Raw genomic sequence first — 18,694 nt, 5'->3', positions numbered from 1 at the left:
TTGGAACAGTCTTTTACCCATTCTGAACCTCTCCTCTTAGGCAATTCTACTTTTAAATTTCAGTGAAAGAGAACACAGGGCCAAGGTTGACACTTCTACAACACACGCTTTACATAACAAAAACCAAACACACGCATTGCAGGCTTCAGCAAGCAAAGTTCTCCAAGCATACAATAAGCTTCACAGAGTTATCTGACTGTTGTATCAATTGACATCTCAACTGTTGATAAAGATGAGTTTCAATAGCTTTAGACCCAGCCTCTTCCCCACTCCAGGGATAATGTGTTCCAAGCACTGAAAACCAGGAAGGAGGTTAAATGCTTTTTATAAGCAGAGAGGCATGCTCCTTCTCTAAGCTTGCAGGTGGCACAAGGAATACAGTCCCAAGAAGAAAAGTCAGGTCACAGGGTGCAACCTCCTGCTATCAAAAGCAATCACGTCTTGTACTCCCGGACACTGCACAGTCAAGTTTCATCTTCAATCCAGTTGGAGTTTGGTCCCAACTACACCTACTATAAAGCTACTCTAGTACTTACCTCCTAACACAACCAGGCCTCCAACTGCCAGATTAAGCCCATTCAAGGCCCATTCACCTCATAAGCTCTTGGGTCAACACTGCCTTCCCATATGGATCTTCAGCTGTTGCTAGCATTCTCCCTCCTTAGCATATTTACAGACAGCAATCACCTCACGCCCAGCCTCTGAAAAATCTCATCTGGATTCTTCTCACAAATGGAACTACGTCCTCGCAAGTTATTAAGTAGCCTGTTTGTATCACAGCTGCACCTGATCACCATGCTAGGAGATAATACCTCACTGTCCCATGCACCACGTAAACAGGGAGAGAATTTGGCCTAAGGAATTCAGGATCCTTACCAAAAAGGTAAAGCAAGAGAGAAGAGCATAAGAAAACATGGCTCATTTTTATAACACTAATTCACCGTGTAAGTTCACAACCTTTGCTCTTTGACCAACTTTGAAATCATCAATTTAAGGACACACACCTGGACTCTCGCTAGGAACTCTACCAAGGTTTTAAAACTGGTTTCCACTCTAGCACACTGGAAGGCCACATAAGCCTGGAAAGACAGCTTTCCAGCTGGACAGATAACAATACATGCCATGCCTGCTTGATCACCAATACTTCAAGCTGCTTGTTGGTGACCAGCCAGCCAGCCAGCTGGCCTTGTCCTCAATCTTAGCATTCTGGCAGGCTCACAGATTTCCAGTTCAGCGATTAAAACTGAGGGGAGCTACTCAAAGTGACACTGCTCCATTCACCATCCCCCACTGACAACCAGCCTGGCTACATTACACTGGTTCTCTTTTCCAACTGCCATCAAGCCTGTATCATTTAAGAGTGTGAAAAAAAAAAAAAAAGCTGAAGTAAATGGTCTTGTCTAAAGAACTACTTCCCTGAGTTAAACTGTCTCTCATAAAGCTTCACCGAGAAGAGCAATTAGCAACAGTCTTCTGTACAGCTATGTTGGCATGGCATATACCAGAAGGAGCTTGACCTCAGCCGGATAGCAGAAGGTGCATTTACACTTAAATCAAAGTCGGAAGTATCTAAAGTGTTCATGGGACACTTGAAGACAGGCTACTTACAGCACCACAAGAGTTGGGGCCCCCATTGAAGAGCGTACAGGCAATCCTCACTACTTCTGCTTCCATCTTCCTCAAACCAGGGAATATATCCGGATGGAGAGGATTACTCCAGGCAAACTCTTCATACACCTTCAGAAAACAAAGGCAGAAAGTTAGCCTTGCAGATGAAGCACTGAATTATCAGTGCAGATTTCGGAACTCTCCATGCACACTGTATAAGCAAATTAGCTGCATTTAGCCCCAGACAATACTGCAGATCTCCTTGGACTTAACTCCTGCTGCAAGTAAATAATATCACAAGCTGGCAAGCTACAGCTGAGGGGAGAAAAAAACTCACTTGTTTTTCTAGGGCATTCTGGCCTCTGGAGTGATTCTATAACATCACAATATTTCTTTTTGTAAAGACAGGTTGAATTGTTTAGCTATTTTTTAAAAAGAACACAATATGCACCCTATGATTGCTTTACACAAAGCAGGCCAAAAAACTCACTTTGAAGAACTAGTTTTAAAGTTTACTATTAAAGGGGAATTCTGAAGCACAACTGCCCACCCACACCGCAACAAAAGTAGCCGTGGAAACCAGTATTTCATGCTCATTCTGCAATTGCGGGCTCACAGGATAAGGCTGGAACAGGCCAGTTCCGACCTCCTGCAGTTGAGATCAAAAAGCAACTGCAGGGATGTTAAAAGAAATACAGCAGGAAAAACCAGCGAATAATCAGCACAAACAGAGGGAATGTTTCCACAACACTCAATCCAAGCTGAGGCCCCTCTAGAAAGGCTGCTCTGAGCTTTATGTTTCCCCAGAAGTGGCAAAGAAAATGTCAACAAGCAGAAGAAAACACCAATAGCAACCACCAAACAGAGCTCATTATAGCTGTTATAAAAGCTGTTCCCAGGAGCTAGACTTCCCTTTCTAGCAAAAAACCTCTTGAAGTAGATATATTTGAAAGCAGACCTTTGGGCTGTTTAGGTTATTTTCCAACCTTCTCAAAGGGAAAAGTTCCTGAGTAGGTAAACAGACCTAACAAAGACACCACTGAAGCATGCCAATGCCCCATTGTTGTAAGATTTGGACTGCCAAAAAACATTTTACAAACTTCTTTTTTGCTTAAACCAAGAGGAATTCAATTTTGGTCAGTGAAGCTGTTCCAGTCCAAAGTCCCACAGCCTCCCAGTAACAGGACAGACAAGGATGCTTTCACTCCAGCCTGCAGCAAAGGCACATCTGTCGGGGGGCTTGCTGAAGCTGATCTATGGCAATTTTATGCCTCCTACCATTCCCTGAATTAGAAGGTCAGTACCAGTTTCCAGTTCACTTGTAACCAGCTTCTTACTTTCTTACTCAAAATAACATCTCATCTGATTGGATCCTAGTTGTCTCTACATGGTGTTTTCACAGGGACAGTCACTTGGCCAGCTTTACACTGCCCAAATGATTTGCTAATAATTCCCCTTCCACTTTCATTTACCCTAGGCTCTGTCTTCATAGTTGGGCAGTCAGTTTCATATCTTCCCTATTATTTTGAAAGATGCTGGAACAGTGTTGAGGGGTTTCTAGTCACCCTGAAGATGCTAAGGACATCTGCAAAGATGCTAAGGATATCTGCAAAGATGCTAAGTTAGACTGCTTGCACTTTACCTTCACTAGCAGACGGGTGAGTTTCTCTTCACCACTGTACACAGTCCCAGAGACTTTCCCATCCTGCCAACGTACGTCTCCTGAAAGAGAAGAACTCACTGCTTGCAAATACAGCCATTCTCAGAAAGCATTTAGAAGTGCACAGAGACGTCCCTCCACCAGTTCTGCAGATGAGGATTCAGCTTTTGAGATTTCACTGATGGGGAACAAGTATGATTTTTGTGCCACAGAGATAGCTGTGTGCGATGCTAAGCCTCCGGCATCGTGTATCCCATGAACTTAGCAAACTGCAAGTAAATGATGACTAAAGAGTCAGCACATAAACAACATCTAGCTGCAGCAAGCAGTTATATTAATATGTAATCCTCTTAATCCCCACCCAGTCTCCCCAAACTGCTGTCCAACCAACTGAACTCTAAAGTGGCTAAAGTTAAAGTCACTTTCAAAGAGCACCCATCACCACTGTGATGGAAAGGCCAAGCTTGTATTGCTGAAACCTACAATGCCGGGTGCCTCAATTAAATTTCACCTAAAACACTATGCCGCTGAAGCTTTAACAAATGAGAGCAAGTGGATGGACCAGCATCAGCAGCACACCCTGCTGAAAAGTGTTTCAACCCACTGCCCAACATGATGGTACTTAACCAAGTAACTTTCTGCCTCCAAACACCCCAGCAGTGTATTTGCACTTGTTTGGTTATTAACTCCCTCTCCTCCCTCTCCTAACTGTTATTTACTCCCCATCATAAAACTCAACGGCATCAGCTTCACAAGCATATATAAGGTGAACGTAGTCACAATCCAACCCTCATTTCCAAGCAACTTTCAAAGGGGAGTGCATGTGTGAGGGAAGGAGGGGGCCACAGGGAAAGAAAAAAGGAAAAAAGAACCCAGTGAAGGAAGGAAATAATAATTTGAGGGAAAACCCAGACAGAAGCTACATAAGCAATATATAAAAGTAAAAAAGAAGGAAGTTGTTATAGGATACTCCATTGCAAAACTGTTTGTTTCTGAATTTGGAGTAGATGCACTGTTCTAGCAGAAAATTCAAGGCATTTCTCTAATTTGGCATAAGAACAGGGCAGTCATGTCTTCTCCTCTGGACAGCAAGTCACCCAGATTTGCTCATTACAAGTAATAGGTACATGAATCAGGGTGGAGATATTTACATGAGTGAGGAAACTCAAATTAAGTTTCAGACACTGCTTATGTGGACTCAAGCCAGGAGAACATCATCATGACTTTGCCTTCCTTAAATGGCATTTTCAACGTGCAAACCATTATGACTTCGATTAAGAGACAGTCTTGGAAATTCCCTAAAAATCCTGCTTGGAAGTTGGGGTTTTTTATTATGAGTATTCCCCAGGGCTTCACAGAAAACACATTTCTGGTAAAGTCGAACATCAAGGCAACTGCTCAGAAATGTAATTGAAAATGCATTCAAATAGTTTCCTCCCTATTTCTCTTCTCCTCAGCTCTCCCATTATCAGTCTAGAACTCTTGGGGAAGGAACGGAATTTCACTGTAAATGCTCAAATACAGTATTAGAAGTCATGAATACTGATCTTAGCCAGTTCCAGAAGGAAAACAGACAAAAACTTGCAAGCAAAGAGCATCAGGAAAGAAATATTTAAGATGAAACCACATGAGCAGGAGTCATTAGATCTCATTTAAGAGATTAAGTCTAATGTTAGGTCTATGAAACAGACCCACCTCTGCTGCAGTACAGACTCACATTCATACCTTTTGAGCTGTACTCTTTCATCTTCTCTAGTACTTCAGGCTGGCTCATGCCTTGTTCCGGCAGCGCTTTGATATAATCCTTTTCATCTTTCAGGAAGGATAAACTGGAAGTGACATCATTCAAGGCTTCATCAATCTTCTTTTGAATCTAAAAAGAAAGGAAAACCCTATCAACAATGGCGCTGGCCATATTATAAGTAATTGTTGAGTGCATGCAAGATTGAACTCACTAGCTACATCCATACTATTGAGCAGAATAGACAGGAACTGTTTCAGCTCTATGACCAAAAAGCATAGGAGAGTTGACAGCCACACAGCTCAACTCTTCCTTCCTACCAACCTCTCCCTCCAAAAACAAGCTGCCTGGAATGGTGAACTGGCATGCACTAGTCTCTAAACCACATGGGGAATTGCCTATGGGAATGCTAGCTGGCACAGTCCAGAATTGTGCCAAGTAACCACTATGGGCGATTGCAGAGTGGCGCTTGGGACACTGCTTGGCTGCATTTCATTTAACAGCACAGACACCATCACCACCACAACGTTCAGACAGAATACGTTCTTTACTGGGTACCAACGAGCAGTGGGAGCTTAGAACCCCATCCTTAATGCTTCAGAAAACAAAGCTCAAGGCAAAAATACTGCATTTTTATCCACTGAACCTTTTTAGGTCACAGTTTTTGATTTGTGGAAGTCTTCAGATGCATTCTATTTTGTACCTTGTCTGCTCTGCTATCATACACAGTTTAGAAACTCCTGAAAATAGAGAGAAACAAAAAAGAAATCTCCACTACAGGCACAGTTAGGAGATTTCTTTCCTCCCACCTGCACCTTACATTCAGGAGGCCCAGACTTCTCCTCACAACACATTCCAAAGTAGAGACTCTTCTTCCAGGCAACACAGGGGCTGGGATATCATCTGCTTTAAAGACTTTTGGACATTGGAATGCCTCAAAGTCAAGGCCTCCTGTAAGCAACTGATAGGTTATCAGGTATCAGCCTACCAAAGAGCGGAAACAGTACACAGATAGGACACACCAGGAGTCCTCTGGCACAGGAGAGCTTAACAGAAGGTAAGTCTGGACAAAATAGGGACTGTATATACAGTTGGCCCAGAAGGTGTCCTTTTCTAACAGGCAGACAACAAATATAAGAAGAGAACAAGTCATTAATTCAACTCGTCAAAGGCTACTCAAGTCCAAAGGTGAAAGTTGGGGTACTTCACATGACATAAAGGGGGGATGCTAGTCCCTTCCAGACAGCTGGGGGAGAAACTTGAGAACTGCTTCCATGTCCGTGGCAAAAGGAAAAAGTTCTTCTTTGCTACTTTCATTTGATAAAATTGCCTATAACAGACCTGACCCCCCAAATCAATGTGTAAATCCGCCAACACATCAAGCAGAAAGAAGGGCAATCATCAAGTATGATACTACCATGTACTATGTAAAATAAACCAAGATGTGCATTTCTCGATCATTAAGTCATTAACGTGCTAAAACATGCTGACGTTTGTAATGTCAAGGTTTTATGCAAAAAACACCCATCTCCCAAACACTAAAGCTTGTCTCATTTTAATGATTACACAAACTTCTGATATCTTTGGGCTATAATGCTAACTATTGCTAATAGGTATCTGAGGTCTAAACTAATCATGGCCAGCCATCTGATCAAAAAAATTATCTTTCTGTGTTGCACAACAAATGCCTCGTTATCTCAGACTTGCTCAAGAATTAGACATTGTTTCAGAAGAACAACTCCAGTTCGATCCTGTCCCCCTTCTTCCATAAATAAAATTATTTTCTTAAAATTTAACAATGAGGAAATGTTACTGGAAAATTCTGTAACTGCACTTACTGATTCTTGGTTTAAAAAAAAAAGGTGGCACCCCCATTTTACGAGAGTGATACTATGACAAAAAGACTAGGTAGAAATTATAACTTTCATTAAACCAGGTGGCAGTAGAAAACCTTCCATACCTATATCCTTGGATCATTAGGATCACAGTAACATAACAGCAAAGATGCACAGAACTGTAAGGTCTCAGAGAGCACTATGCAGGCTGAAACAAGGACCTGGGATAATATTAAGAAAAGTTGTTCAAATACTTACCATAGCCCCAATAAACGGCATTTTTCTTAGTAGTTTAAAGAACTGTTTTTTAGTTCGGGACATTAAACCTGAAAGACAAAAGTCAGAAATTAACCTAATAAGACTCAAGAAACAAAAAAATGGACTTGGGTACAATATTTCCGATACAGCCCATGATACAGGCTCAGTATTTCTGATCCAAGCTAAAGTAACACTCTAACCAAGGGGACATGGTGAGATAGGTTAGTGTATCAAAGCGCAAGGTTCAGAAATGGACCAGGCTACAGAAACACCTGACTTGCAGAACAGTAGCCATCTATGGGAATCAATAATTTGACTCGTTTTCTTACTTATATGGGAATTTGCACCCACATGTGGAATTTTACAGAGAAGAGGGGGACTCTAGGATTTGCTAACAGCAAGGTCTCCAGCAAAAAGGGAAAAAGCTTCTTGAAATTATTTTCTTCATCTTCTAACCAGAATAATACTGTAACATGAAAACACCCAGCAACGTGAAACAGGCTCCCAGACCAAAGGAGGAAATAGTGGTTCAGCCATAACGTGACAAGGATTCACCCGGTGTCTGGCCATCCAATATAGGAAACGCATGATGCAATGGGAGGCGACTCAGGGGAAAGGGACGGACAGAGGGAAGAGCAGAAATTCCACCACAATCCAAATACTGAAATGAGAGAAACCACTGATGACAAACACCGGAAAACTCCAGGGCTAGCTCTAAAGGCAGGAATGAAAGCAGGATGACACAGATGCTTTATAGCCACCAAAAACGCCTTTTGAGTCCTACAGGCATTTCAATTGAGCACCAGCAGTTACAAGACACTTACAGCAAGAAATAACTAAACAAACTTTAAAAATCAACCATTTTAGAACTTTGCATATTTATCTACATTTTCCCCGCCACTTCATACATATTTCATTTCATATATATTTTGAAAAGCTACAGAAGGATAGTAATTGCAGTGTGGCACATTCTGTAGCAAATACTCGTTAACACTCTGACAATAACATTTCAGTGTGCACACTGTTTCATTAATAACTTCCACAGTAAGAGAGGACTGCAAACTCCTGAAAAACTCAGACAATCTAACTGGATCTTGTAACAGTTAGTCAATACTTAAAAAAAACACACTGTGCAACAGTACAAACACTAGCCAAGAAGCTAACATAATCCTGTACTGAGCAAAAGCTTCATCCCATTTTGTTCTTTCCATAGATGTTCCCACTATTCAGCTACTCCCGTCTTTAAAAAGAAAAAAGGCTGGTTGAGGAACAGAGGAGAGACACAGAAGTGAACACCAAGTTAAGAACTCAGCTATTTTTAACAAACTGCCACTGGATTGTAACCCTAAGGCCTCTGGGAACTGCAAAGCACCATGTTCTCCTCTGAGGGCAATGTAGTTACCTCTGACCATCACACAGACAGAGAAAACTGCAGGTTCATCAAAAGAGATCTCACTGAAGAGCTGTCAATATCAGAAACTGCTCAAAACAGGAAGATGCTCTGGGGGGGGAAGGAGGGGTGGAATCCACACAACAATACCACATGCAATTATCTTGAATATCCTGAGGATGAAACGTGCTTCCAACACCAAATCAAAACCACGTCTCCTCCCCCAGCAGGAAGGGAAACAATCAAGAGCAAGAGTTATCCAGACACTTTTCACCAGTGACTAAGTTCACAAGAACCCAGCTCTCAGATAAATTTCCCCAGGTTTTGAGCAAGAAGAGAGTGTTGTGACAGGTAAATCGTTTAGCCAAAAGCAAAAAGGAGACAAGAGGAAGGGAAGGAGATGCAGGTGCATTCCAGGATGGCCTACCGCACCCTCTGAAGGAATGGAGGTGTTTCATTGGTCAGACAGGCCTTGACCTTAATTTGGAAGAAAGTTTTGTTCATACTACTTGACAGCAGAGGCCTGTTTTAGCAAGTGTTTAGCCTTGTTTCATCCTCTTTCCCTTCACTACTTAGGAACAACTCTGTCCCCCCTCCCTTCCCCCCAAACATAAGAAAATCCCCTATTTCAAATACTTACTCTCAGACTGGAAGAGGAAGCCATGCAGCCATACACTTATAAGCGTAGAAGAAAACGTCAACCCAACCAGTTGCCAGGGTTCAAGTCCATCACACTGGGCATTCACAAAGCTCGTTGCTTTCTCCCAATACATCTGGAGGATGTCCTTGTAGGGAATAATGGCATCCTGTACAAAAGAAAATGAGTCTGATATTAAGAGAAGTTCAAATGCATACAAATAGGGCATCAAAAAGTCTATGAGCCTATTGTCTATTAAAAAGGTGCTTTTCAGTACGCAGACCCCATGCTTTCCTTAATTCCTGTAAACAGAACAGGTAGGAGATAGTTATCATTCATTTCTAGCCAAGAGCTACTGATAAAAATAAACATCTTGAGAGATTTCAAATATTCAGAGAGAAGGGCCAAGGGCAGATGAGTAAGATGTGCAAGCTTCACAGCCCCAAGACTCATCACAAGATCTTACCATGGCCCGAGAGAAGCAATTGTGTTAATCTCAATATTTTTTCCAAGGAATTATTAGGTGGTGAGTGAAGACTGAACTAGTACAATACACCCATCAGAGGAGCCACCGTTCATGAGGTACCACCAAAACAGGTCTATTAAGTACCCAGGGCTGGATTTTTAAAGAAGATGTAAGTACTCAGCAACTCCTTAAGTTTAAGATCTAATTAGTACTTTCCATACAAAGGGAGGACAGAAGAGACAAACACTGCTGCTACCAAAAAAAAAAAACAGAACACTGTGATGCAATAACAATTACAATGTCAAGCTGGCAATTACTGTCAGGACAGAGCCCAAGTACCTAATCAATATCTTCAAACCACACTCTCTTCAAGAGTCTCAGAAGAACAGGGTGGGGGAAAACGGATGTACACAAGAGCAAAAGGCCCCAAAACAGGGGTCTTCAGTACAACTCTCTGGAAAAAGGTTTCTAGAGATAAGGAGAATCCAGGTAACCACACCTTGTTTGGAGCTATGACCAAAAATAAGTATTTGGGGGGTTGTCACATGTTACAGACAAAAGTTTGTGCATTTTTACTTTACTTTTTTTAAAGCTTCTTCAGTCGCCCCCAGAGCACTCTTCCCAACCCTTCTCCCCTTTTAACCTACCACCGAGCCTAGTTTTCCCAAGTTTTGCTGCAGAGTTTTCTGGGGGGATCTTCAGCACTACAAAGCTTCACCCTCCAAGCAACAGAGAAAGTACATGGGGCCTTTCAGAAGACTTGTTAATAAACCTTGGAAGAATACATCATTGATACCTATTGCTGTTGCACTCTTGGTGGGTTTAGAGCGGCTTGCAAAGATGGATAGAAATAAACCACTACATTAAAAGCTGCTAAAACTTCCCTTCTCAGCACCCTTTACAGACCTCACTTCTGGATCAAGAGAAGCAGCATTGAATTTTTTTTTACATCACATTTAGGGGTAAACGTGTCATTTCAATGCAACTGAAAAGGCTACAAACAGCCTACAAAAAGCCAAGTTCTTCCAAATAATCAATAGAAAAAGGCAAGATTCCTTACAAAAAAACCCCAATAATGAATATTCACTACTTTGGAAAAGCATTAAAATGCATGTAATTCAGGAGTTTAAAAATATTTAAGCAACCCAAACATAAAGCTAAAAAATTCCAGCAAAACAACAGTCAACCCATTGCAGAGGACTAGTATCACCCACATCCCAGCACATGCTGAAGGACATGGACTGAACTGGGCGAAACCAGGTCTAAGGAGGAGCAGCAATCAGCTATGAGAAGTCAAATTAGCACCCACCCGCTTGGCAAAGGGCAATTTAAAAATACACCAGCTACTTCAGCCTTGAAAACAAGACAGCCACATAAACCACTGCAATTAGGCAATGTCCTAGCTCATGCCCAGTCCTCCAATCCAGTCACCACAAAGCTGATTTAACCCTAGAATTTAAGGCAAGAGCTACCTTTTTCAACTAACCAGAGGTGGTACTTAAGTTTCATCGAGTTTGCACAATCTTCTCTGAAAAATCCCTGGAAAGGCGTGCTTAACCATCAACGGCAACTTTGGTTCATTGCCTAGGAGCTAATGCCGGGACATCATCCAGTTTTGGAACTGCACATAAAGGATGGAAATGGAGCCACTAACATGCTGGTGTCTCGACAGCTGTTCTCAACTGATAGCAAGAAAATGCTGCAGCATCAAATATAAAGTAGGTTGTGCTTTTTTTTCCTGAAGATAGAGGATGTTGTAAGGTATAAGCCCAAAATCAAAATGGAACATGACCTTCTAGACAGCAGTCACTTAAGTCAATGACCAAGTTAAAATAAATTAATCTGGCAAGAGACTGATCTCACTCTTGGAAAAAGCTCTGGACAGAAGACCCTAGCCAACTGCACATTTTGTTGTCAAATCACACACTCCTCACTGAAACCACTGCATTCTGCAGCACATCGGCTCTCCACTGGGACAGGAGGAAAAAATAAGTCACTTTTTCTAGACGCAACAAATACCAACGGCAAATCTTGCATCCTACCGCAGGGATAAGCAGACCCTCAGAAAAGCTGTTGTGTCCTCTTTTCTGAGAGCCCATCAAACCAGCACTCTGGTCTGTGAATTCAGGCTGCTTGACTCTGAACTTCAGGTGATCCCAAGCAAAGTACAGATAGGACATCTGCAATGCGTGACACCACAGTAACCCCAGCCTGCTACTGCACGAAGGTATTTTCTCAGCCAGATTACCAGCAAAAAAAGGCTTAGATGCATAACAAAGACATCATGGATGAATGAGCAACACCCACCTTTCTGCTCTTAGCCTACCACATATACAAGGCACCGTGCCTCTGCCTCAGCTCACTTTTCCATTATTGACATGCAAGACAAAATATTTTACCTTAAGTTTAGCCCAAGCTAGAAGCATGCACACCAGCACTGATATATGGCAACTCAATGGTATGTCCAAGTTTTGAACAAATAAGAGATTATTTTCATTATGTTAATTCTAAGCCTTTAAAGAATTTCTTTCCCTTTCTTGCTTTAAAAAACAATCTGAGATCACTCCACAAAGAATACAGTTTGACAGGGTAAAGTTTTCTCTGTATTTCTCACTTTCTCCTTCTTCAGTCATTTCATACTTAAAAGAGTTTGAAGGATGAGATTGATCAATTTAGGAAGATACTAAAAAGAGGGATTAAAAAAAGTGAAAATTGGCACGGAAGACAAGTTAGCAATGAAATACAATTTCTCAGCTCCCTGGCTAACTACACACTCAGTGTTTTTAAAGCGCCTCTTTGCCCCAAAGCAACCAGCAAGATATGAGAGACCTCTACTTTCCAAATTACTAACTTAATCCTATAGAAACTAGAGGGCATTTAGAAGGTTGCATTCAAATGTATTCTGTTTTTATTACACCCAACAACATGTGATTGCAGCCCCACTGCTGTGGCCCTACACCACCTCCTTATTTTACAGGGAGAAGGCAGAGAATTATATTGCAAAGAAGGCAAATATAGGAGGCAAAATATATTGCCTACATTCAGCCAAGCAATTTGAATCCCTTCACCTGCAGCCCTGAAGGAGCTGCTCATAACAGAGTGAAAAACAGGGATTTTTTTTTTTTTTTCCAATCAACCTCAGCCAAAAGAAATGTTCGTCACATGCAATAAGAAAGGATGCACTTCCAGCTTCACGGTATTATAGTATCCATTCGCCCCTGCTATCACCACTGACCCAGCTGGGCTAAAGACAACAAGCTGGCCTGATTTTAAGCCTATCTACAGGACAGAATTTCATGTAAAACAACCACCTGATTATTTGTGAAGACATAAAAAAAAAAAGGTTTCCCTTCCCATTATAGGAGAGTAGATAAGCTGGTTTTATTTCTTTAAGAGAACCTTCCCCCCACAAAAGCTTCACAAGACGCAGGATTATTTTAGAAGCAGTTTAAAAGCCTGACTTTTGAGCAGACTAAAAAGCATGCGGGAAAAATCTCCACTGGAGGATTTGTTTTTAATTCTCAGAGCATTAAGACAGGCCCAGGTATCAGACAAAATACTAATTGCTATCATTAGGACTTGCAGTGTTCATTTGTACTGATATTAACACACTCAGCAACCCAAGCAGTTTACATATTGAATTTTTAGCTCCACAGATTAGGAATACATCCTTAGTACTTTATTTCTAAAAGCCATTAGCTAGTTGAGCTGGTTCCAGGGATAGCACTTATGCCACTACAAAAGAGGACAAATTAACTGCAGTAATGCTCTTCTGTCCCAGATGATATTAAAGAAAGAAGGGGGGAAAAAATGCCAAAACTAACAAGAGCAGATTTTGCAGTTTTGCCAGAACAGCACTTCTTTGGCTGCAAGTTTTAGGACTCAAACAAGCCTTACCAAAAAAAAAAAAAAAAAAAAAAAGGGAGAGAGAGAGAAAAACAAAAAGGCAATAAACTGGAGGACCTCACACTTTTGTTACAAGTGCCTCCTGTTTCTGACATGGTAATGTGGAAGCACCATTAAAGTTTACCTGTGGGAAGAGTCAGAAAAAAAGGTTTTATCAGCAGAATCTTCCTTCCCCCGGGACAGCATCTAAAGTGGGCCACAGAATAAAAGCAGCTTTTAAAGGCAAGCTTATTCTAAGCAATAGCATGAGTTTTAGGCTCACTGTGTGAGTAGAAACTGCTAAGATCAAACCACATCCTCAGCTTTCACCTGAATTTTCCCAAATCAGGGACCCTCTGACCACCTCTCCATGCCCAGACCCTAACGTTTGTGTTTGCCATTTGTCTCTCCTCACTTCAGAGCGGATGAACGAGGCGGCCTGTCGCACAACTCAGCACCTAGTAAATCAAGGCAGAGGGAGATTGCTCACAGCGACTGCACGAGCTAGGTCAACTCCGATTAGGGTAATGCACGGAATATGGGTATTGCCACTATAATTAAGGCCTGTGCTCCTATGCAGCAAGTTTTTCCAAGGAGAAGGCTTCCTGACTGCACAAAACCTGCAACAACACAGCAGCTTTGTTTGTTTATTCTGCTCCTATGAAGAAGGAATACTTCAATTAGCAGTACCTTAGCTAACACCTTGTTGCCAGTACAGGCTCTGGCCACAAAAGGCACGTCTGACCAGCGTAACTACGCAGCATAACTGGCCTAGCTGCAGGTAAGTACTGGACTTGCAGCCTTCAGCCAGCCAGCTTCCTACCAGAGAGCCAGGAAATGGGATTGAGCAATGCCACCTCAGCCTCAGAGGGTGCTAGTTGCTGCATGTGCCTGCAGTGTTTTGATTCGCACCCCAGTAATGAATCTGCTCCTCCGTCCCTCCCTGCCACCCCCAGCGTGACAAACATCTTTACACAAGCACCAGGCAGAGAATATTTGTTAGTCAGCTCCTAATTATAGTTTGAGGTTTGGACTGCGTGCTGGCCCCCTCACCAAAGGATGTGGGCATACAGAGTGATACCAGACACAGGATCTCTCAGAAATCAAGAATCATGAACCTTTAGATGTATAGGCTGAACTATGTGAAAGAAAAACACATTCAGGTAATGCTTGTCTTACCACAGCTCCTTGGTACCACCAGCTGCTTCTGCGCTGCATTTATTTCCACCACTGCTGAACTGAAACCTTTTTTTTTCTTCCCCCCGAGGGATGGCAATTTTTTTTTTTTTGGCCATATACAGTGTATGCAAAATGAATGCATATGTACTATCCCACCAGCCCCGACAGTTCAAGGGGACTGGCTAGACAACGGCTAATTATAGCTTCAGCACAAAAACAAAGAAGACAGCAACTCACAAGTAAGACCAGCAGCATCCCAGCTTCCATTGCAGAGAAGGAACATAAAACTATCAAAGCAGATGGAAAAAGGCTGATTCAAGGCTCAAAAAATGTGTAGTTTTACAAGAACCCAAAGGACTTTCAAAATTAGGTGCAATTTCAAATTTAATTTAACCCAAAACACGCACAAGATATTGTTACCTATTGTTCACTTTACTCACTACAACAAACCACTTTATAAAAGCAAAGTCTCTGCACACATCTAAGCACGCTCCAGGTAGCACAGATCTCAAATCTCATAAGAGACAAGATTCACTCGATAGGTGCCCTACATGAACCCATTATGGATCTCCATATGGGCCACTGGCTCCAAGAAGGTGCAGTTTCTGCAAGGAAACATCCTCTCCCAGCATCCGCAATAATCAGGATAAAAGCAGCGCTCAGTTCCCTGTGTGCTAGGACTCATCTGGACACATTTGTTCATTCCTCCACTCAGCATCCTCTCATGCGGATCACGAAGTCCTTTCTGCATGCCTTCTGGAGAACAAAACGGGTATTTATTTGAAACATTTTGCAAGTAGCTCAGTACCATGCAGAGGTACACGCAGCATTAAAAGATAAAGTCTTGGCGGGAGCTGTTTGAAAGCAGATGATAGCATGGCAATTGTTCTGGGAACAGGCATCCGCGAACAAAGGCAGCACCAAGACCTGGCACAGCTTCCTAGCAGGGTTATGCAAGCCTCCGACAAAACCCCTAGTATCAGCACAAACTGAATGCCGCTATTATACAGGAAGGGCCCTGTTCTTGGGCAACTTTGACCACAGTGCAGGATCCTTAAAGACTATCTTATCAACACCAACGCACAAAACCCTTTGGCCCCTGTGATACCTAGTCGCATGCTATTCCCAATACGTGGCATGGATGGATCTCGATGAGCTAGGAGGGGCAAAGGAAACTGAAATGCTCAGAACACAAGGGCTTCCAAGCGACTTTTACCTGTAAATTTCTAGGAAACACAAATCTTTCCTAAAAAAAAAATAAAGAAAATCGTATCACAGTCATCACAGCCCACTGCAAAGAGACCAACTAACCTGCTACAACATCGATCAACAGAATCCAAATCTCAGTTACACATCACGCTCTAAGGACAATACTAAAACATACTTCAAAGCCCCTATCTCTACACTAACCAGTAAAGGGCCATAGCCATTTAGTCAGTACGCAAACAGATTTCACTACTAAATACTCCAGAAGGAAGGTCTGCTAATACTTGAAGGGGAATGTCTTTGACCACCTGGGATGCAGGGAATGAAAGCAATGGTTCTAGGTCAAAAACGCATCACTTCGTTTCCAAAAACCAAAGAGCGTGAACAGATCAGGCCTTCTGAAACAACCTGCACTGCACGCCAGGGTCTGCGGTGGGAAATAGCTGGTGCAAGAGATCAGATTGAAACTATACCTTTTTATCACCGGAACCATGTGTTTGGCAGAAGAGGCAAGCATCACCTCAAAATCTGTATTCACGGAAACAGGCTCTACTGAATCCCTTTTGCCAAGACAGTCACAACAAGGTTTTGATCACTGCCACAGCAATTAAACTATATATACACAATAAAGACTATGATTAGGTTTATCTTAACACCACCAAACAGTGGAAGCATGTGCTGGAGAAATTAAAGGCAAGGAGCAAGGCATCGTCTCAGCAGATCCTCCCCTGCTCGGGTTAGCAATTCATCTATAACTTGTAAGGGTAGCAAGAGAGTAGAAAACTGTGCTTAGTAGGCTGGAAGTGAGCAGCGCATGGGAGAAGCAAGATTTTTCTTTTTCTAGGTAAGAGAATTTCCAGTGCCTCACAATCCCTCTTGCTAAGGTCATGGGGAAGATCGCAGATTCAAACCACAATTTAGGAAAAATGCCATGTATCAGTGTTTCTCCAGAGAAACCTTCAAGCCCTGAGTATACAGCCAACTTCATTAGCTTTCCAGAAGCCAGGAACCCTGTGCAAAAGCTGCCATCTAGTCTAATGAATAAAACAGCAAACCTGCACAGGTCTTCTAGACGCAGTAAGTAGCTGTTTTCTCTGCGAAGCCTCGGCACGGAGAGACTAAGGTGAAAACAGCCTGACCACGCAGCATGCTTCCAGCAACCCCAGGCCAGTCTAGACCACGCTGTGCACAAGGTGCGCAGTATTTGCTCTGTTCCAAAAGATCTAACTTTTGGCAACTGAAAGCAACTGAAGCACAAGCCGTGCAAACTCTTGATGCCCTCCTGGGCTACGCACGCTGACGGATGCCAAGGCATGCCATGGGCCCTGCCTTTGTCCCCACACGGAGGTGGTGATACACTTGCTGGGCACAGCTCCACGCCAGAGTGGGAAGAGGAAGCGGCACTTGAGTGTCTGGGCACCGACACCCGCGCCTCGTGACCAAGTGGGAAAAGGCAGTCGGCCAGAGATGATGCTCTTTCATCTACTACCCAGTAGCAGCCACAATTTCAAGGTACCTGCCGGGGCGGGGGGGGGGAACATAGCACCCCTTCCAGGTTTGAGACTCAGAAACTGCATGCCACACCACTGCGTGCCAGAGCCAACTATATTTCAAGCAATCCCGATTGCAACTGAACAGTTTGCTTCTCTACTACGTCTAGCCAAAAAAAAAAAATAATAAAATAAACAGGGTCTCTATTAGCCAGATAACTTTCAGCAGAAGCTTAGGCACCTTCACCAAAATCCAGAGCAAGCGGAAAATACAATTTCTACCCCAGCCCGCTGAAATAAATCCACAGGGCCAGCAGAAAATACCATTTCTAACCCTCCCTACCCTGAAACGAGACACCTGTGGGAGGCAAGGAAAGCACTGCACGGCTAGCAGGCCTGCGAGAGTCATTCCCCCCTCGTTTAGGGGCACAGCATGGGCCTCGCCCGGCCGCCGGCGGGGGGCCGGGGCGGGCGGCTCCGGCGAGAACGGGCCCGAACCCCGAACCCCCGCCGGCGGCCCGGCGGGGGCCAGGCGGCCCCCGAGAGGCGACCGAGAGCCCCCGGCCCACACCCGCCCCCCGCCAGACAAGGCCCCGGCCTCGCTGCATCAGGGTCGGGACGGCGCAGGCCGCGCCGGGACGCCCCCATCTCTCGCTCCCCCGTGCGCCGGCCGAGGCGGGGCCCCACCACCCCACACTCCCCGCTCACCATCGCTGCTGCCGCCGCCGCCGCCGCCGTCTCCTGGCCTTCGCAGGGCCCCGGCGCGGCCCCGCTCCTCCCCGCCCCGGCACCGAGATTGCCCAGCGCCTCCCCGCCGCGCCCGCACGGCGGCGCCCCCTGCTGGGCGCGCCGCGGGCAACGCGCGCTCCCGCCGAAAGGGAGGAGCGGCGCGAAACGGGAAGCGGAGGGCAGGCGGCACGGCAGCTTGGCGAGGCCTAATTTGAGGCCGTTCCCTCAATATAAGGGCTGCGAAGTCAGTGCTGCAGCATGGGAACACACAGACTTTTGGTTAAAAGCCTGCAAAGGCCAAAAAAGGGGGTTTATAAACTCGTTCTGATCCCTGCCCAGTATTGACACCCCGGTTCTGAGGAACTGCTTCCTCACACCACTGCTTCCTCACTCAGCTTCCACAGAGAGAGGAGCTCCTGATAATGATGATTTAGGGGATTAACAAGCATGCAGTTCTCAGAGCTTGAGCTTAATCAGCTGCTGCAAAAGACAAGGAGACCCCCTTGCTTCAAGAGCTCTGCATTAACACACAGTCATCCTTGTGCATGACAAGCACTTGGTTAGCACAAGATCAGCTGATGAGAAATTTTATTCAGAGATTATTCCAGCA

The 18,694-nt window shown here is 43.9% G+C and overlaps 1 protein-coding gene across 2 annotated transcripts in view; it reads right to left on the bottom strand.

Annotated features, from left to right (window-relative positions):
- The window catches only part of SGPL1 (sphingosine-1-phosphate lyase 1), a 32,588-nt gene extending 14,404 nt beyond the window's left edge, over window positions 1–18,184 (bottom strand). Inside the window, exons 1-6 of one of the 2 annotated variants that reach the window (XM_072869770.1) lie at window positions 18,064–18,184; window positions 9,133–9,298; window positions 7,103–7,170; window positions 4,994–5,141; window positions 3,251–3,330; window positions 1,609–1,737 (exon numbers count right to left, since the gene is read on the bottom strand). In XM_072869770.1, the coding sequence (XP_072725871.1) occupies window positions 1,609–1,737; window positions 3,251–3,330; window positions 4,994–5,141; window positions 7,103–7,170; window positions 9,133–9,298; window positions 18,064–18,066 (594 nt within the window). In that variant the 5' untranslated portion in view covers window positions 18,067–18,184. Of the gene's footprint in view, window positions 1–1,608; window positions 1,738–3,250; window positions 3,331–4,993; window positions 5,142–7,102; window positions 7,171–9,132; window positions 9,299–14,896; window positions 14,942–18,063 lie in introns of those variants that run through there. The other variant, XM_072869769.1, reaches the window with a different exon arrangement.
- Between the last annotated feature and the right edge of the window lie 510 nt (window positions 18,185–18,694).

This window comes from Ciconia boyciana, chromosome 8, assembly GCF_034638445.1.
Source record: "Ciconia boyciana chromosome 8, ASM3463844v1, whole genome shotgun sequence".
In the NCBI taxonomy this organism is placed as follows: domain Eukaryota; kingdom Metazoa; phylum Chordata; class Aves; order Ciconiiformes; family Ciconiidae; genus Ciconia; species Ciconia boyciana.
Note: the sequence above shows the minus strand (reverse complement) of the source record. Positions and strands in the feature narration are given on the sequence as shown.